The 20,926-nt window shown below is 37.9% G+C and overlaps 1 protein-coding gene across 1 annotated transcript in view; it reads right to left on the bottom strand.

Moving 5' to 3' along the window:
* LOC123577824 overlaps window positions 1-20,926 on the bottom strand; it is a 68,376-nt gene that overhangs the window by 39,291 nt on the left and 8,159 nt on the right. The window contains exon 2 of the mRNA XM_045440114.1: window positions 16,435-17,014. Coding sequence (XP_045296070.1) covers window positions 16,435-17,014 — 580 coding nt within the window. The remainder of the gene's footprint in view (window positions 1-16,434; window positions 17,015-20,926) is intronic.

Genomic DNA, 20,926 nt, shown 5'->3' on the forward strand with positions numbered 1-20,926 from the left:
GCTCTCCCAATAAGGTCAGGAACAAGGCAAGAAGGTCCCGTCTCACCACTCCTTTTCAACATCAAATTGGAAGTCCTAGTAATGCAATAAGACAAGAAAAGAAAATAAAAGGTATACTGATTCAGAAGGAAAAAATAAAAATAAAACTCTGTTTTCAAATGACATGTCTACGTAGAAATACAAAAGAATTGACCACAAATCTCTTCAGTGAAATAAGCTACTATTACAAGGTTATAGCATACAAGGATAATATTAAAAAGTCCATCACTTTTTCATATACCAACAATGAACTGGAATTTAATATTAAAAACATAATACCTTTACATTAGCATGCCAAAAAAATGAAAGACTTCAGTCTACATACTACAAAGTATTCATACTACAAATATGTATGTACAAAGTCCATATGAGGAAACTATAAGGAAAACTACGAAACTCTAATAAAAAAAAAATCAAAGAACTAAATATATGGATATTCCATGTTCATGGATAAGAAAACTCAATGTGTCAAGATACCATTTTTCCCCTAAAGATTCAATACAACCCCAATCAAATTCCCAGCAAGTTATTTTGTGAATATTGATAAACTGATTCTAAACTTTATATAGAGGCAAAAGACCCAGAATAACCAACACAATGTTAAGAACAAGGACTGACACTACCCAACTTCAAGACTGACTATAAAGATACAGTAATTACAACAGTGTAGTATTGGTGAAAGAACAGACAAATAAATCAATGAAACAGAATAGAGAGCTCAAAAATAGACACACATAAATTAGTCAAGTGATCCTTGACCAAAAAGAAAGCAAAAGCAATACAATGGAGCAAAGATAACCTTTTCAACAAATGGTGCCAGAACTAGACAGCTAGAGCAAAACAAACAAACAAAAACAACAAACCTAAAAATCTAAACACAGACTTTACATTCTTCACAAAATAAAAAATTAACTCAAAATGGATCACAGACCTAAATGTAAAACACAAAACTATAAAACTCCTAAAAGATAACATATGAGACAATCTAGATGACTTCCACTGGTGATGACTTTTTAGATATGACACGAAGGGCACCTGGGTGGCTCAGTTGTTTGGGCGTCCAAGTCTTGATTTTGGCTCAGGTCATGATCTCACAGTTCTTCAGATCAAGCCCCGCACAGTCAACATGGAGCCTGCTTGGGATTCTCTCTTCCTCTTTCTCTGCCCCTTCCCCACTCACGCCCTTGTGCTCACCCTCTCTCTCCCTCTCTCCCTCCCCCCTCCTCTCTCTCTCTCTCTCAAAATAAATAAACATTAGATAAGACACCAAAGGCACAATCATGAAAGAACTGATAAGCTAGACATCATTAAAATTAAATTTTTCTGCTCTGCAAAAGACATTGTCAAGCAAATAAAAAGACCAGTCACAGACTGGGAGAAAATATTTGCAAGACACATATCTCATAAAGGAGTGCTACTTAAAGTATACATACAATTCTTAAAACTCAGCAATAAGGGGGGGGGGGGGGAACCAGGCTGATTTTAAAAATGGGCCAAAGACCTTAAAAGACACCTGACTAAAGCATATACAGATGGCATATAAGCATATGAAAAGATGCTCCACATCTTATGTTATTAGGAAAATGCTAACTAAAACAACCTAAACTCTGGACATCAAATGCTAACAAGAATGTAGAGCAATAGGAATTTTCATTCATTGCTAGTGGGAACGAAAAATGCTACAGCCACTATGGAAGACAGTTTGGCAGTTTCTTACAAAACTAAACATACTCTTTTTTTGTTTTGTTTTGTTTTGTTTTTAAAAAATTTTTTTTTCAACGTTTATTTATTTTTGGGACAGAGAGAGACAGAGCATGAACGGGGGAGGGGCAGAGAGAGAGGGAGACACAGAATCGGAAACAGGCTCCAGGCTCTGAGCCATCAGCCCAGAGCCCGACGCGGGGCTCGAACTCACGGACCGCGAGATCGTGACCTGGCTGAAGTCGGACGCTTAACCGACTGCGCCACCCAGGCGCCCCCAAAACTAAACATACTCTTACCATACTATCCAGCAATCATATTTCTTGGTATTTAACTCAAAGAATTAAAAACTTATACGCACACAAAACCTGCACACATTTACAGCAGCTTAATTATTGATAATTGCCAAAACTTGCAAGCAACCAAAATGTCCCTCACTAAGTGAATGGTTAAACTGTGGTACTTTCAGATAATGGAGTATTACTCTGCACTTAAAAGAAATGAGGTATCAACCTACGAAAAGACATGCAGAAACCTTCAGTGCATATTATTAACTAAAAGAAACCAATCTGAAAAAGGCTATACACTGTATGAGTCCAACTATATGACATTCTGAAAAAGGCAAAACTACAGAGACAGTAAAAAGATCAGTGGTTGACAGGGATTCAGGGATGGAGGAAAGAATACATGAAGCAAAAGGCAGTAAAAACATCCCATAAGATACTGTAATGGTGGATAATGTCATTATACATTTGTCCAAACCCAAAGAATGTCCAACACCAAAAAGTAAACCATAATGTAAACTACAAACTTTGGGTGATAATGGTATGATAACAGAAGTTTATCAGTTGTAACAAATCTACCACTCTGATGGGAGATGTTGACAATGGAGAGGCTATGCATATGTGGGGGCAGAAGGCATATGGGAAATTCCTGTACCTTCCTCTCAATTTTGCTATGAACCTAAAACCACAGTGGTGGTATTTTTGCGATATGTACAAATATCAAATAATTATGTGATTTGATACATACACCTAAAACTAGTATCATGTTATTTGTCAATTATACCTCAATTTAAAAGTCTTTTCAAAAATCCTGTGAATCAATTACACACACACAGACAGACACACACTGTAGTACTGGCATAAGAACAAGAACAGACATATAGATTAACAGAACAGAAGTGACAATCCAGAAATAAACCCATATGTCTATGGTAGCTTGATTTTCGACAACAGTGTCAAGGCCATTCAATGAGGAAAAAATAGTCTTCAACAAATGGGAGTTTGAACAGCTGGATATCCGCAAACAAAAGAATGAAGCTAAACCCTTACCTCACAATACATACAAAAATTAATTCAAAATGAATATTGGAAGTAAACATAACTTAAATAATAAACCCCTCAGACAATAAAAGAAGTAAATCTTCATGACCCTGGGTTTGGTGATGGTTTCTTCGTTATGACACCAAAAGCACAAGCAACAAAAGAAAAAATAGGCATTCATCAAAATAAAAAATGTTTGTGCATCAAAGGACACTATAAGAAAGTAAAAGACAACCCATAGTTTTTGCAAATATTTGTAAATCATATATCTGAAAAGCATCTATATCCAGAATATACAAACACTCTTACAAGAACAAAAAGAAAAACCCAATTAACAAGCCAATTTAAAAATGGACAACAAACTTGAATAGATGTCTCTCTAAAAAGATACATAAATGGCCAACAAGCACATGGAAAGATGTTCAATGTCCTTATTTGTTCTGAAAATGCAAATCAAAGCCAAAATGATATCCTATTTCACACACACTAGGATGACTATAATTTTTATTTTTACTTTTTACAGTGTTATACTAGCTCCAGATGTATAATACAGTGATTCAACATTCCTATACATTACTCAGTGTCCACCACAAGTGTACCCTTAATCTCCTTCACCTATTTCACCCATCTCCTCAACTACCTCCCCTCTGGCAACCATCACTTTGTTCTTTATAGTTGAAGAGTCTGTTTTTTTTCTCTTTTCTTTGTTGTTTCTTAAATCCCACATGAATGAAATCATACAATATTTGTCTTACTCTGACTTATTTCATTTAGCATTATACTCTCTAGCTCCATGTTGTTGCAAACAGCTAGATTTCATTCTTTTTTATGACTGAATAATATTCTGTGTGTGTGTATGTATGTATGTATGTACGTGTATACATCACTTCTTTATCTATTCATCTGCTGATAAGCACTTGAGCTGCTTCCAGATCTTGGCTATTGTAAATATAATAAATATAGAGGTGTATATAACTTTTCTAATTAGTGTTTTCATATTCTTTGAGTAAACATCTGGTAGTGCAATTGGTAGATCCTAGAGTAGTTCTATTTTTAACTTTGTGAGGAACCTCCATGTTGTTTTCCACAGTGGCTGCACCAATTTGCACTCCAACCAACAGTGCAAGAGGGTTCCTTTTTCTCCATATCCTCGCCAACACTTGTTTCTTAAGTTTTTTTATGTTAACCATTCTGACAGGTGTGAGGTGATATCTCACTGTAGTTTTGATTTGCATTTCTCTGATAAGAGACGCTGAGTATCTTTTTATGTGTATGATGGCCATCTGGGTTTCCTCTTTGGGGAAATGTCTGTTAATGTCTTCTGCCCACTTTTTAATTGGATTATTTGTTTTTTGGGTGTTGAGTTGTATCAGTTCTTTATATATTTTGCATACTAACCCTATATCAGATATATCATTTGCAAATATCTTCTGCCATTCAGTAAGTTGTCTTGTAGTTTTGCTGACTGTTTCCTTTACTGTACAGAAGTTTTTTATTTTAATGTAGTCCCAATAGTTTATTTTTGCTTTTGTTTCCCTTGACTCAGGAACATATCTAGAAAAATGTTGCTATGATCAATGTTAGAGACATTACTGCCTGTACTCCCTTCTAGGGTTTTTATGGTTTGAGGAACCGCATTTATATCTTTAATCCGTTATTAGTTTATTTCTGTTTATGGCATAAGAGAGTGGTCCAGTCTTCCCAACACCATATGCTGAAAAGATGGTCTCTCCCATTGTACATTCTTGCCTCCTTCATCAAACATTAATTGATCATATATTTGTGGCTTTGTTTCTGGGCTCTCTATTCTTTGTAGTATATCTTGAAATCTGGTATTGTGAAACCTCCAGTTTCATTCTTCTTCAAGATTGCTTTGGCTATTGGGGTCTTTTGTGGTTCCATACAAATTTTAGGATTATTTGTTCTAGTTCTGTGAAAAATGCTGTTGGTATTCTGATAGGGAATGATGGTGGTATTTTGATAGGGATTGCATTAAATCTGTAGATTGTTTTGGGTAGGGTAAACATTTTTATAATATTAGTTCCTCCAGTTCATGAGCATGGAATATCTTTCCATTTATTTGTGTCATCTACAATTTCTTTCATAAATTATTTTACAGTTCTCAGAGTACAGGTCTTTTACCTCCTTAAATTTATTCTAGGTATTTTGTTGTCTTGGGCCATTGTAAATGGGACTGTTTATTTTTTTGAAACACATGAGATTATTATAATAGACTCAAATACAGACATTATAAAAAATTGAAGCTCAGAAGAAATTATTAACAGTATGATATATATCATATATATATATATACATATTAACATAAGCATGATAATATTATAGCAAATAAAACATAAAATACTATTGTTCCAGGACTATTTTAAAAAAACTTAATATTGACTTTACTGAGAGTTTCAAGAAAATATTGTTACAGAGAAATCAGACAGTAACCTGATTCAAGAGAATCATGATAAGATTACAAAACAGCCTTTATTATGGATTTCAAAACTCCTTTTGAGTCCAATGAAGCTGGGTTAGCAAAAACTGCATAAAAAATATCAATTAATGCTAATGTGATCTCATAATGGTCCAGCTGTTTCACACAGGATGAAAACGCGCATTACTTTAGTAATGCATCTTAGAAAAAAAATAACCACTTCTGATTTCAAACATTTGTTACTGAAGTATAATTTTCTCAAATACTTTATTGTCAAGTTAGCTAACATACTGTGTAGAGTGTGCTTTTGGTTTCAGGGGTAGATTTCTATGATTCATCGCTTACATACAATACCCAGGGCTCATCCCAAAACATGCCCTCCTCAATGCCCATCCCCTCTTTTCCCCTCTCTCCCACCCTCCCATCAACCCTCAGTTTCTTCTCTGTATTTCAGGGTCTATTATGGTTTGCCTCCCTCTGTTTGAAACTATTTTTTCCCCTTCCCCCATGGTCTTGTTAAGCTTCTCAAGTTCCACATGAGTGAAAATATATGGTATATGTCTTTCTGTAACTGACTTATTTCACTTAGCATAATACCCTCCAGTTCTATCCACATTGTTGCAAATGGAAGGATTTCATTCTTTCTCATTGCCAAGAAGAATTCCATTGTATATATAAACCACATCTTCTTTATCCATTCATGTGTTGATAGACATTTGGGCTCTTCCCATGATTTGGCTATTGCTGAAAGCAATTTATAAACATTGGTGTACAAGTGCCCCTATGAATCGGCATTCCTGTATCCTTTGGATAAATTCCTAGCAGTGCTATTGCTGAGTCATAGGATAGTTCTACTTTTAATTATTTGAAGAACCTTCACACTGTTTTCTAGAGCAGCTGCACCAGTTTGCATTCCCACCAACAGTGCCGGAGGGTTCCCGATTCTCCACAACCTTGCCAACATGTTGTTTCCTGAGTTGTTAATTTTAGCCACTCTGACTGGTATGAGGTGGTGTCTCAGTGTGGCTTTGATCTGTATTTCCCTGATGATGAGTGATGTTGAGCATCGCTTCATGTGTCTGTTGGCTATCTGGATGTCTTCTTTGGAAAAGTGTCTGTTCCTGTCTTCTGCCCATTTCTTCACTGAATTGTTTTTCAGCTGTTGAGTTTGGTAAGTTCTTTATAGATTTTGGATACTAACCCTTTATTCATTATGTCATTTGTAAATATCTTCTCCCATTCTGTCGGCTGCCTTTTAGTTTTGTTGTTTCCTTTGCAGTGCAGGAGCTTTTTATCTTGATTAGGTCCCAAAAGTTCATTTTTACTTTTATTTCCCTTGCAAGAGAATTGCTCAAAACAAATATAAACAATATATCTGACCAAGAATTTAGAATAATAGTCATAAAATTAATAGCTGGGCTTGAAAAAAGCATAGAAGACAGCAGAGAATCTACTGCTACAGAGATCAAGGATAAGAAATAGTCATGACGAATTAAGAAATGCTGCAAATGGGGCGCCTGGGTGGCTCAGTCGGTTAAACGTCTGACTTCAGCTCAGGTCACGATCTCGCGGTCCGTGAGTTTGAGCCCCGCTTCAGGCTCTGGGCTGATGGCTCAGAGCCTGGAGCCTGCTTCCGATTCTATGTCTCCCTCTCTCTCTGCCCCTCCCCCGTTCATGCTCTGTCTCTCTCTGTCTCAAAAATAAATAAAACGTTAAAAAAAATTAAAAAAAAAATGCTGCAAATGACGTACAAAATGAACTAGATGCAGTGACATCAAGGATGGAGGAAGCAGAGGGGAGAATAAATGAAACAAGATAAAATTATGGAAAATGATGAAGCTGAGAAAGAGAGAGATAAGAAAATACTAGACCATGAGGGAAGAATTAGAAAACTAAGTGATTCAATGAAACGTAGTAGTATCAAATATCATAGGAGTTCCAGAAGAAAAGAGAGACAGGCAGAAGGTTTACTTGAACAACTTATAGCAGAGAACTTCACTAATCTGGGGAAGGAGGCAGACATCCAAATCCAGGAGGCAGAGAGAACTTCCTTCAAATTTAACAAGAATAGGTCTTCTCCATGGCATATCATAGTGAAACAGGCAAAATACAAAGATAAAGAGAAAATTCTGAAAGCAGCTATGGACAAACAGGCCTTAACCTACAAGGGTTGACACATAAGGGTAGTAGCAGATCTATCCACTGAAACTTGGCAGGCCAGAAGGGAGTGGCAGGAAATATTCAATGTGCTGAATAGGAAGAATATGCAGCCAGGAATCCTTCATCCAGCAAAGCTGTCATTCAGAATAGAAGGAGAGAAAAAGGCTTTCCCAGACAAACAAAAACTGATGGAGTTCATGACCACTAACCCATCCCTGCAAGAGATCCAAAGGGGGACTCTGTGAGTGGAACGCTGCAAACACTACAAAGGACCAGAGACATCACCACAAGCATGAAACCTACAGATAACACAGTGACACTAAATCCATATCTTTCAATAATAGCTCTGAATGTAAATGGACTAAATGCCCCAAACAAAAGACACAGAGTATCAGAATGTATAAAAAGCAAGATTTATCTGTATGCTGTCTACAAGAGACTCATCAAAAAAATTTTTTTTAAGTTTATTTATTTTGAGAAGGACAGAAACATCGTGAGTGGGGGAAAGGGCAGAGAGAGAAGGAGACAAAGAATCCCAAGCAGGCTCTGCACTGTCAGCGAGGAGGAGCCAGACATGGGGCTAGAACCCACAAAACCATGAGATCATGACCTGAGCCGAAACCAAGAGTCGGATGCTTAGCCAACCGAGCCACCCAGGCCCCCATACAAGAGACTCATTTTAGACCTGAGAACACCTTCAGATTGAAAGTGAGAGGATGGAGAACCATCTATCATGCTACAGGGAGTTAAAACAAAGCTGGAGTAGCCATACCTATATTAGACAAACTAGATTTTAACTAAAGGCTGTAACAAGAGATGAAGAAGGACATTATATCGTAATTACAGGGTCTAGCCATCAAGAAGAGCTAACAAATATAAATGTTTATGACCCCAACTTTTAAGCACCCAAATATGTAACTCAATTAATCACAAACAATCTTATTGGTAAAAATATGGTAATTGCAGAGGACTTTAATACTTCACTTATAGCAATGGACAGATCATCTAGGCAGAAAATCAATAAACAATGGACTTGAATGATACACCAGACCAGATAGACTTGACAGATATTTAGAACTTTTCATCCAAAAGCAGGAGAATACACATTCTTCTTGAGTGCACATGGAACATTCTCCAAGATAGATCACATACTGTCACAAAACAGCCCTCAATAAATACAAAAGAATTGAGATCATACCATGCATATTTCCAGATCACAATACTATGAAACTTGAAATCAACCACAAGAAAATATTTGGAAAGCCTCCAAATGCATGGAGGTTAAAGAACATTCTACTGAAGAATGAGTAAGTCAACCTGTCAATTAAAGAAGAAATTTAAAAATATATGGAAGCAAATTAAAATCAAAACACGACAGTCCAAACCATCTGGGATGCAGCAAAGGCAGTCCTAAAGGGAAAATACATTCCAATCCAGGCCTATCTCAAGAAACAAGAAAAATCCCAAATAGAAAACCTAACTGCACACCTAAAGGAACAAGAAGCAGAAGAGCAAAGAAACCCCAAAGCCAGCAGCAGAAGAGAAAAAATAAAGATTAGAGCAGAAATAAATACAAATAAAAAAAAACACAATAGAACAGATCAATGAATCTAAAAGCTGGTTTTTAGAAAGAATAAACAAAATTGATAACCCCCTAGCCAGACTTCTCAAAAAGAAAAGAGAACCCAAATAGATAAAATCACGAATGAAAGAGGAGAGATCACAACCAACACCACAGAAATACAAACAATTCTTAGAGACTACTATGAAAAATTATATGCCAACAAACTGGACAACCGGGAAGAAATGGAAAAATTCCTAAATACCCACACACTACCAAAACTGAAACAGGAAGAAACAGAAAATTAGAACAGACCCATAACCAGTGAAGAAATGGAATTAGTTATCAAAAAATCTCCCAACATATAACAGTCCTGGGCCAGATGGCTTCCCGGAGCAATTCTACCAGACATTTAAAGCAGAGTTAATACCTATCCTTCTCAAGCTGTTCCAAAAAATAGAAATGGAAGGACAGCTTCCGGACTCATCCTATGAAGTCAGCATTACCTTGATTCCCAAACCAGACTGAGACTAAAAATGAGAATTAGAGGCCAATATCCATGATGAACATAAAGCAAAAATTCTCAACAATATACTAGCAAATCGAATTCAACAGTATTTTAAAAGAATTATTCACCATGATCAAGTGGGATTTATTCCTGGGCTGCAGGGCTGGCTCAATATTCATAAATCAATCAATGTGATACCCCACATTAATAGAAGGGTAAGAACAATAGGATCCTGTCAATAGATGCAGAAAAAACATTTGACAAAATACAGCATACTTTCTTAAAAACCCTCAAGAAAGTTGGGATAGAAGGAACATACCTTAACATCATAAAAGCCATATATGAAAAGCCCACAGCTAATATCCTCAATGGAGAAAAACTGAGAGCTTTCCCCCTGAGATCAGGAACACGACAGGGATGTCCACTCTTACCACTGTTGTTTAACACAGTATTGGAAGTACTAGCCTCAGTAATCAGACAACAAAATGAAATAAAAGGCATCCAAATTGGCAAAGAAGTCAAACTTTCAATTTTTGCAGAAGACATGATACTCTACAAAACCTGAAAGACTCCACCAAAAAGCTGCTAGAACTGATACATGAATTCAGCAAAGTCACAGGATACAAAATCAATGTACAGAAATCGGTTCCATTTCTATACACCAATAAAGAAGCAACAGAAAGGGAAATCAAGAAACCAATCCCATTTACAACTGTACCAAAAACCATAAAATACCTAGGAATAAACCTAACTAAAGAGGTAAAAGATCTGTATGCTGAAAACTATATAGAAAACTTATCAAAGAAATTGAAGAAGACACAAAGAAACGGAAAAACATTCCATGCTCATGGATTGGAAGAACAAATATTATTAAAATGTCAATACTTCCCAAAGCAATCTACACATTCAATGCAATCCCAATCAAAATTGCACTGACATTCTTCTCAAAGCTAGAACAAACAGCCCTAAAATTTATATGGAACCACAAAAGACCCCAAATAGCCAAAGTAATGTTGAAAAAGAAAACCAAAGCTGGAGGCATCACAATCCCAGACTTTAGCCTCTACTACAAAGCTGTAATTATTGGCACAAAAACAGACACATAGACCAATGGAATAGAATGGAGAATCCAGAAATGGACCCCCAAAATGTGTGGCCAGCTAATCTTTGACAAAGCAGGAAAAAGTATCCAATGGAAAAAAAGACAATCTCTTTAGCAAATGGTGCTGGGAGAACTGGACCACTTTCTTACACCATACACAAAAGTAAACTCAAAATGGATGAAAGACCTAAATGTAAGACAGCAAACCATTAAAAACCTAGAGGAGAAAACAAGCAACAACCTCTTTGACCTCAGCCACAGCAACTTCTTACTCGACACATCTACGAAGGCAAGGACAATAAAAGCAAAAATGAACCATTGGGATCTCATCGAGATAAAAAGCTTCTGCACAGCAAAGGAAACAATCAACAAAACTAAAAGGCAACCGACAGAATGGGAGAAGATATTTACAAATGACATAATGAATAAAGGGTTAGTATCCAAAATCTATAAAGAACTTATCAGACTCAACACTCAGGACTGTTTTCTTAATTTCACTGTACGTTGCTTCATTTGTAGCATATAGGAATGCTTCATTTGTAGCATATATTTTGTATTCTAGCAGTTTTTTTGGTAGAGTCTTTAGCATTTTCTATACATAGTATCATGTCAACAACAAATAGGAAAAGTTTTACTTTTCTCTTATCAATTTGGGTATCTTTTCCAGAACTATGTTGAATACAAGTGGGGAGAGTGGACATTCTTGTCTTGCTCCTGACCTTAGGGGAAAAGCTTTCAGTTTTTCCCCACTGAATATGATGTTGGCCGGGGGGTTTTCATATATGGCCTTTATATGTTGAGGTATGTTCCTTCTAGACCTACTTTGTGGAGGCTTTCTACCATGAATACATGTTGTATTTTGTTGAATGCTTTTTCTGCATCTATTACAATAATCATATGGTTTTTATCCTTTCTCTTATGGATGTGATATATCACATTGATTGACTTATACATATTGATTGAACCACACTTGAATCCTAGGAATAAATCCCACTTGATTATGGTGAATGATTTCTTTAATGTATTGATGGATTCGGTTCACTACTATTTTGTTGAGATACTGGCCTATACTTCTCTTTTTCTGTAGCATCTTTGTCTGGTTTTGGTGTCGGGGTAACGGTGGCCTCATAGACTCAATATGGAAGCTTTCCTTCCTCCTCTATTTTTTACAACAGTTTGAGAATAGGTATTAACTATTCTTTAAATGTTTGGTAGAAATTCCCCTGGGAAGCTATCTGGTCCTGGACTTTTGTTTGTTGGGAGACTTTTGATTACCGATTCCATTTCTTTGCTGGTTGCGGGTCTGTTCAAATTTTCTATTTCTTCCCATTTCTATTTTTGGCAGTTTATGTTTCTAGGAGTTTATCCATTTCTTCTAGATTGTTTAATTTGTTGGCATATAATTTTTCATAATGTTCTCTTATAATCCTTTGTATTTCTGTGGTGTTATTTCTCTCTTTTATTTCTGATCTTGTTTATTTAAGTCCTCTTTTTTTCCGGAAAAAAAAGAAAAAAAGTTTATCAATTTTGTTGATGTTTTCAAAGATACTGGTTTAATGATGTTCTACTGGTTTTTACTTGGCTCTATTTTCTTTTTTTCTGTTCTAATCTTTACTATTTCCTTCTACTGGTTTTGGGTTTTGTTTGTTCTTCTATTTCTAACTCCTTCTTTAGATGTAAGGTTAGGTTGAGTTTTTTCTCGCTTTTTGAGACAGGCCTGTATTGCTACAAACTGCCCTCTCAGAAAAGCTTTTGCTGCATCCTAAAGATTTTGGACCATCGTGTTCTTATGTTCAAGTGTCTCTGTATTATTTTTTAATTTCCTCTTTGATTTCTCATTTGACCCATTCATTGTTTAGTAGCACGTTATTTAAACTCCATGAATTTGTGTTCTTTCCAGGTTTTTTTCTTGTGAATGACTTCTAGTTGTACAGTGTTGTGGTCAGAAAAGGTGCATAGTGGGGCCCTTGGGTAGCTGAGTTAAGCAACCAACTCTTGATTTTGGCTCAGGTCACGAGCTCACAGTTTATGGGTCTGAACCCCATGCTGGGCTCTGCACTGTGTCAACACAGCCTGCTTGGAATTCTTTCTCTCTCCCTCTCTCTGCCTCTCCCTCCCTCTCTCACTTGTGCTCTCTCTCCAAATAAATTAAGTGAAAGAAAGAAAGAAAGAAAGAAAGAAAGAAAGAAAGAAAGAAAGAAAGATACATGTGATATTTTTGAATTTGAGATCAGTTTTTTGGCCTAATAGGTGTTCTGTTCTGAAGAATATTCCACGTGCAGGATGGAACTGGAGAGTGTGATGCTAAGTGAAATAAGCCATACAGAGAAAGACAGATACCATATGGTTTCACTCTTATGTGGATCCTGAGAAACCTAACAGAAACCCATGGGGGAGAGGAAGGAAAAAAAAAAAAAAAAAGAGGTTAGAGTGGGAGAGAGCCAAAGCATAAGAGACTGTTAAAAACTGAGAACAAACTGAGGGTTGATGGGGGTGGGAGGGAGGAGAGGGGGGGTGATGGGTATTGAGGAGGGCACCTTTTGGGATCAGCACTGGGTGTTGTATGGAAACCAATCTGACAATAAATTTCATATATTAAAAAAAAAAAAAAAAGAATATTCCACGTGCACTTTAAAAGAACATGTATCCAGGGCACCTGGCTCAGTTGGGCAAGCATCTGACTTTAGCTCAGGTCATGATCTCACAGTTCATGAGTTTGAGCCCCACATCAGGCTCTGTGTTGACAGCTTGGAACCTGGAGCCTGCTTCAGATTCTGTGTCTCTCTCTGCCCCTCCCCCTTTTGCACTCTTGTCTCTCAAAAATAAACAAACATTAAAAATTTGAAAGAAAGAAAGAAAGAAAGAAAGAGAAAGAAAGAAAAAGAAAGAAAGAAAGAAAGAAAGAAAGAAAGAAAGAAAGAAAGAAAGAAAAAGAAAGAGAAAGAAAAGAATATGTGTCCTGTTGTTGTAGGATGGAATGTTCTGAATGTTAAATCCATCTGGTCCAATGTGTCATTCAAAGCCACTGTTTCCTTCTGATTTTCTGTTTGGATGATCTATCCACTGATGTAAGTGGGGACTGAAGTCCCTTACTATTAGTGTATTACTAACAATTAGTTCTTTTATGTTTGTTATTAACTGCTTTTAAGTATTTGAGTGTTTCTATGTTGGGTGTATAAAAATTTACAACTGTTGTGTTTTCTTGTTGAATTGTTCCCTTTAAAATTATACAGTGTCATTCTTTGTAATAATTTTTTAAAAACAAAAATACCACTGTTGCTAAGGATGTGGAAAAATTAGAACCCATGTACAGTGTTGGTAGGAATGTAAAATAGAGCGATGGCTATGGAAAACAGGTAAGCAGTTAAATAAGTTAAACACAGAATCACCACATAACCATGCAATTTCACTCCTGTGAATATAATAAAAGAAATAAAAACAGATATTAAAACAAAAACTTGTATGTGAATGTTCACAGAAGCCTATTCACAATAGCTATAAGGTAGAAACAAGTGAAATGCCCATCAATAATAAATAACAATATGTGATATATCCATACAATGGAATGTTATTTGGCCATAAAAAGAAACGAAGTACAGACATATGCTAGAATACAGACAAACTAAATGCCTAATTAACGGAATCAGATATCAAAGGGCATATATTATACAATTTCATCTATATAAGAAATATCAAGAAGAAGCAAATCCATAGATACAGAGAGCAAATTAGTGGTTGCTAGGGGCTGGAAGCAGGGTGGAATAGGGAGTGACTGCTTAATGGAAACAAGGTCTCACTTCAGAGTGATAAAAATGTTCTGGAATTAGATAATGGTGATGATTGCACAACACTGTAAATATATTAATACTACTAAAGTAGACCCTTTAACATGGTTTAAAGGGTGAATTTAATCTTTTTTACCACAATGAAAAAAATCAATTGTATTTCTATATGTGAATAATAAACATAAAACAAAAATTTTCAAACAATTCCACTCAAAATAGCACCCAAAAAGTTGAATTCATAAGGATAAATTCACAAAATATGTGCAAAACCTGTACAATGAAAACTACAACAAACTGCTGAGAGAAATTTTTAGAGGAGGTGGTAAATTTCTATTGCCAAGGGAGGCAATAGAGGGAGGTAAAAAGAGAGGTAACTATTTTGAAAAGATAGACACTTCATTTTGGCATAAAAGATGTCTTACCAATAGTTTTAATTGCAGTTTTAAATGAATTTCTACTTTTTCTAGTTAAGAATAGCCAAATTTTATAGAACAAGAGAAAAAAAAAAACTTCATAGGATTATGACATGTTAGTAAAGTGCTCACAGAAGTCCTTCCTGAGGAAAAAAAAATTTGGGGGGGGGGGGGGGTAAGTCTAGCACTCTTGATCCTGTCAGCCTAATCCAGTAGTGTTATTAGGCAATATTGCTATGGTAAAAATGGCCCCTTAATAAGGCATCTGGACTGGAAGGTACCTGATGAGAAGCTACAGTTTTAGGCCTCCCTAAGTACAATATAATCACACCATTCCCTGCAAAATCTTGGAAGCAAAGTTCTTACTCATGGGCTAAGAAACATGAAATTTCTAAGCCATGGTAAGTCTTGCAACCACTAGAAGGGTTTGGGGGGATTTTGTGGGTTTTTTTTGTTTTTGTTTGTTTGTTTGCTTCCATATCTGAGCTGTATGGAAAGGCAGAGATAGTCCTTAGTATGCTATGAGGATCCTCACTGACCACAATTCTGATGCTATTCTGATTACACGGAGTTTTTATATCTGGGCCCAGGGGCCTGGGATAAGCCTGAGTGGCTACCTGCACTAGAGCACTGGTGGTCATAAAGCCATTGCATGACCTTGTGAACTTGGTTTACAAAGCAGGTATTAAAAATTCAAGAAACCACATATAGGTAAGAATGGCAAATTCATTTTTAAAAAATTTAGACACATACTATTTTAAGAAACAGGGCTTTAACATAACTTGGTAGTTAATGGTGTTCTATTAAAAATTTAAAACATTAACAAATGATTATTTGGGTTATGAAAAGTATTAAGAAGAAGAACATTAAGATCACCAAATTACTGAAATCTAAACGGAAAATGTCATTATGGCTGCGGCTCTTTTTGTCACCATATACATCTGACAGGAACATAGCAACTCTGCGTGGCAGGAGCGGCTTTCGGAGCCAGAACCCAGGAGCCTGGAGCCGGGCACATCGGGCATTCTCGTCGGGGCAGAAGGGGACCGAAAGGGCAGTGCTCGTCCACTTGGGCCGCTGTCCCCGCCGCTGTCACCCGGAGCCGGCCAGGCAACTCGGGGAGGGTCCGGACAGGGCGCCTCGTCGGCTCTAGAGAAACCCACGCCTCTCTCCCGCGCACACAGTCGCCCGGCTGTCGCCGGCCGGACTGCGAGCCTGAGCGCCTCCCTGGCACCCCCTGGGCTCAGCCCGGCCCGTTCCGGGCTCCCACTGTAGCCCCCGAGCCCAAGGGCCGGCCCGCCCGCTCGGCCTCCCGGACCCGGCGAGGCGGCCTCTCCACAGCCAACGGTCGCCAGCAAAGGCCGCCCGCCCGCGCACCCGCCCGGCCGGCCCTCAGCGCCCACCTGTTGGTCGCACCCGGGGCACGATTTGGTGGCCATCTTCACTTTCTTGGCTCGAGTTGCAGACATGCTCCTCTCGGAGGCGGCGGCAGTGGCGGCGACGGCAGCGACAACAGCGCCACAGCTCGGGCTCCTCCCCTCGTACCTCAGCGGCCCAGCCTCCGCCAGGCGGGTCCCCGCTGCCCAGGCCGAGGCTTGGGCAGGTGCGCGCGCGCGTGCGTGCGCGAACTCGCGCGGAGGCCGCGTGCCGGGGCAGCGGGGCGCGGCGTGCGCCAGCAGCGGTCGCGGGCCTCTCGCGCCGACTCCGCGGGACCGCGGAATGCACTCCCACCCTCACAGCGCCGGCCTTCGAGCGCGTCCCAATTCTTACGAGAGGAGACGGTCTCGAAGGTCCAGCGCCACAATCACCACGCCTTCTCCTGGTCCTGCGGAATGCGTGGGGGCGTGGTTTGGGCGGGACTCGGCAGTAACAGGCCTCAGGATCCACCAACGAATGCACAGATAAGGCGGGTCGTGGTGCTGGGCACGCCCTCTCCCCGGGGAGACAGGAGAACGTGCGTGAAAGTGGTGGAAGGAAAAGCGCCTAGCATAGGTGAAGGCATTTAATAACTTCAAAAATGTCAGCAACTGTAATCATTGAGAGACTGTAATAGACATCTGATTAACTGTGGACCTAGCGTTCAAGATTGAAAATTCATTCATTTATTTAATAAATAATTGCCTAAGGCCCACTATCAGGCGAATTTGAATAAAATGCAGTATGCTGTCTAGGAGCACACTTTAGGTATTTACACCAGTGCTACTTCGTCCAAGATGAAGGACCCGGTTTTTCTTTCTTAATCCGTCAATCACTGATACTTAACTAAATTAAGATAAGAATAAATTACACGTAAACTGAAATGGAAAAAATTATACAAAATACAAATTCATTTTTTAAATGTGAAATTCAACAGACAAAATTACATTTCAGCAAACAATCAGGACAAACAGAAAATAATTTTAAAAACTGTACACTTTGCTTTGAGAAAATTTGCCAATCAGCATTTATTATAGTAAATGGCTATTACACTGTTTTTGTTCTACAGTTGTAACTAAAGCAAAGGTGTGAGTGAAGTTTCTCTTCTCTTAATAAATGCCTGTAAGCATACTCTGAATGAATGAATCCATTGTGTACCAATACTTAAAGCTTGCAATGTGACATATATTTTTTCTTGTGGGGTAATTTATCTAAAGTAGATTGGATTGATAAAGGCAGAGGAAATTTTATATCTAAACTATTTCTAATTTCTCATGGTAGGAAAACTGTCTCATGATGGTATGTTAATGGGAATGGAAGAACTGATTTTAAAGCAACTTCAGTAAATTCGTGGTTCATTCTTACCCTTTATCTAAAATTAACTGATGATGTTTTTTTTCAAAATTCATATGCAGTCCTCTTAAGTGGCCAGTTCCAACAGTTTATCCAATATTGTAATTAAAATTTTAAATATCTTTCCATAAAAAGAAATGGATTCCAGATCCATGACTTTCCTATGTGGCAATCTTCTTTTGAAGGAAAGTATGGTTGAAACTGTTCTATCATATTTGTAAAATATTTAATTACAATTTTCATAGGTGTGCAATGTCAAATTCATTGTTTCTTTTATTGATGTTTTTAATATATAAAAATAATATGTAAAATCTCTGTTCCCCCAACTTTCTAACTTAAATTTTTGTTTTTCCATCCTAACTGCCTTAGGTTGCATTCTTTCCTTCCATTAAAATATTAAGATCCAAATCTTGTCCACAAAATACTAGCAAACTAAACTCAGCACATGTTAAAAGATTTATAGATAAAAAAAAAAAACCCTTTTCTAATATGATAACATGTTTCAAAAAACAAAAAAGAGTTATGTCATGACCAAGTGAGATTAATTCCCAGAGTGCCCAGATGGTTCTACATACAAAAACCATTTAATGTAATAAACCACAGGAGTGATAGTTTTCTAACGTCTTCCCCTCAAAGAACCCTGATTTTGACAACGCCAGCAAATGAGAGTATCCTTTGTGATACTCCCCCTTTATGGGAGTCCAGGAGTCCAGTGGAGAAGTTCTAGCACATCCTGGGAGAAAGAAAAAACAAAAACAAAGATTGGATCCATTGAAGAAAGTAAGAGACATAGGTTTACTTTATCTGTGTCCCCATACCCCAAGATAGCACAGCTCAGTACTAAGAAGAACCCCTTGGCCTGCAATTTCTCCCATAGCAGAAAGTGAGAGCATGTGAGTGAGTACCCAGATTCCCTAGTGTGGGCAACACGGCCAAAGATGCCCATCTCTTTCTCACCCCATCTGGAATACTGAGGTAAGCTGCACAACTGAAGGTGAGGAGAGGCTGGGAGCAGAGCAGGCAGGACTTAGAGTGCACCGCTCTAAGAGACATAGAACATACTAACTGCTTTGTGGTCTTCATTACAAGGGCCACCACAAATCACTAGAGGGATCTTGCCTGCAGACTCCCCCAAATGTCCCACAGGCATCCCTAATGCTCTCTATGCCTCACCCACATAATCCCCCGCACACACATCTTGTGGCCATTTCCCCATGTGTGCCCCTGTGAATGGCAAGTGCAAGATTGGCAGAGAGCTCATGAACACGCACAGAAAATTGGTCCAACTCTGCAAGATTCTGAGAAAGCAAACAAACTTGAATATTCATCACTGCCCTAGGAAAAGTAACGCTGAAGCTGTCAGCACTAGGTCTAGTTTTGCAGAAAGAAGGCATATAACCTTAAGAATGCCACACACACACACACACACACAAAGGGGACAAGAAGTGTGGAGCAGGCATACCTATAGGAATGGTCTGAGAAAATCTGAGAATCCCTAAACAGGCTGACAGAAATTACTTCTCTTTCAAAGACAGACAATAAAGACAGGAAGAAGTTACTACTTCAAATACAAAGGCAGTAATCCAACACTTGAAGGAACATGAAAAATCAAGGGAAAATGAAACCAGCAAAGGAACAAATTGATTTTTTACTAACCAACCCCAAAAGAAATGGAGATCTATGATTTGAATGATAAAAAATTCAAAATAGTTGCTTTAAGGAAGCTCAGTAGCCTACAAAGAAACAAAGAAAAACAATTCAATAAAATCAGGAAAACAACACATGAACAAAATAAGAAGTTTAACAGAGAGATAGAAATCACAAAACAGAACTAAACAGAAATTCTGGACCTGAAGACCACACCAAATGAAATGAAAATTGCAGTAGAGAACACCAACTGTCTTAATAAAGGGAAAGAATCTCAACTCGAAGACAAATCACATGAAATTATTTATTTAGAGGAGATCACCAACAACAAAAAGAATGAAAAAGACTGAAGAAAGACTACTACATGGATTATGAAATTGCATCAATTGAAACAATTTCTGTATTTTAGGAGTACTAGCAGGAAAAGAGAGGGAGAAAGGGACAGAAAGCTTATTTAAAGAAATAATGCTAGAGAGGGCACCTAGGTGGCTTAGTTGATTAAACATCTGACTTAAGCTCAGGTCATGATCTCAAGGTTCGGGAGTTCAAGCCCCACACTGCTGTCAGTGCAGAGCCCGCTTTGGATCCTCTGCCCCCCTCTTTCTCTGCTCCCCCCTACTCTTACATGCTGTATCTCTGTTTCAAAAATAAACATTAAAAAAATGTTTTTTAAAAAAAGAAAGAATGCCTGAGAACTTCCCATTTCTGGAAAGAGATGGGCATCCAAATTCATGAAGTTCATAGGTCCCCAAATATATTCAACCCAAAGATATCTTCTAAAATACATTATAATAAAACAGTCTCAAAACAAAGAGGAAATATTAAAAGCAAAAAAAAAAAAAATCCCACACACAAGGTAAACTCCATAAGGCTATCAGTGTCATCCTCAACACAAACACCACAGGCCAGGATAGAGTGAGATGAAAAATCAAAATGCTGAGAGGGAAAAAAAACTGCCAACCAAGAATACATTACCTGGCAAAGCTGTCATTCAGAAGTGAAGGAGAGATAAAGATTTTCCCTGACAAAGTCTGAGGGAGTTAATCATCACTAGACCTGCCATAGCAAATGCTGAAAGGAATTCCTTAATCTGACACGAAAGGATGCTATTAACATGAAAACATATGAAAGAATAAAACATACTGGTAAAGGTAAGAATATAGTAAGTACTCTCACACTATAGTGTGGTGTTGTGTAAATAAATCACTTAACTCTAATGCGAAGATTAAAGGACAAAGCATTAAATAACTATTGCTACAATAGTTTATTGATAGATACACAATATAAAAAAACAGATATTGTGGAGTGCCTGGGTGACTCAGTCCCCCAGGCGTCTGACTCTTGGTTTTGGCTCAGGTCATGATCTTGCAGTTCATGGGTTTGGGCCCCATGTTGGGCTCTGCGCTTACAGTGCAGAGCCTGCTTGGGATTCAATCTCTCTCTCTCTCTCTCTCTCTCTCTCTGTTCCTCTCTTTCTGC

The sequence above is a fragment of the Leopardus geoffroyi genome, chromosome E2 (genome assembly GCF_018350155.1).
Source record: "Leopardus geoffroyi isolate Oge1 chromosome E2, O.geoffroyi_Oge1_pat1.0, whole genome shotgun sequence".
In the NCBI taxonomy this organism is placed as follows: domain Eukaryota; kingdom Metazoa; phylum Chordata; class Mammalia; order Carnivora; family Felidae; genus Leopardus; species Leopardus geoffroyi.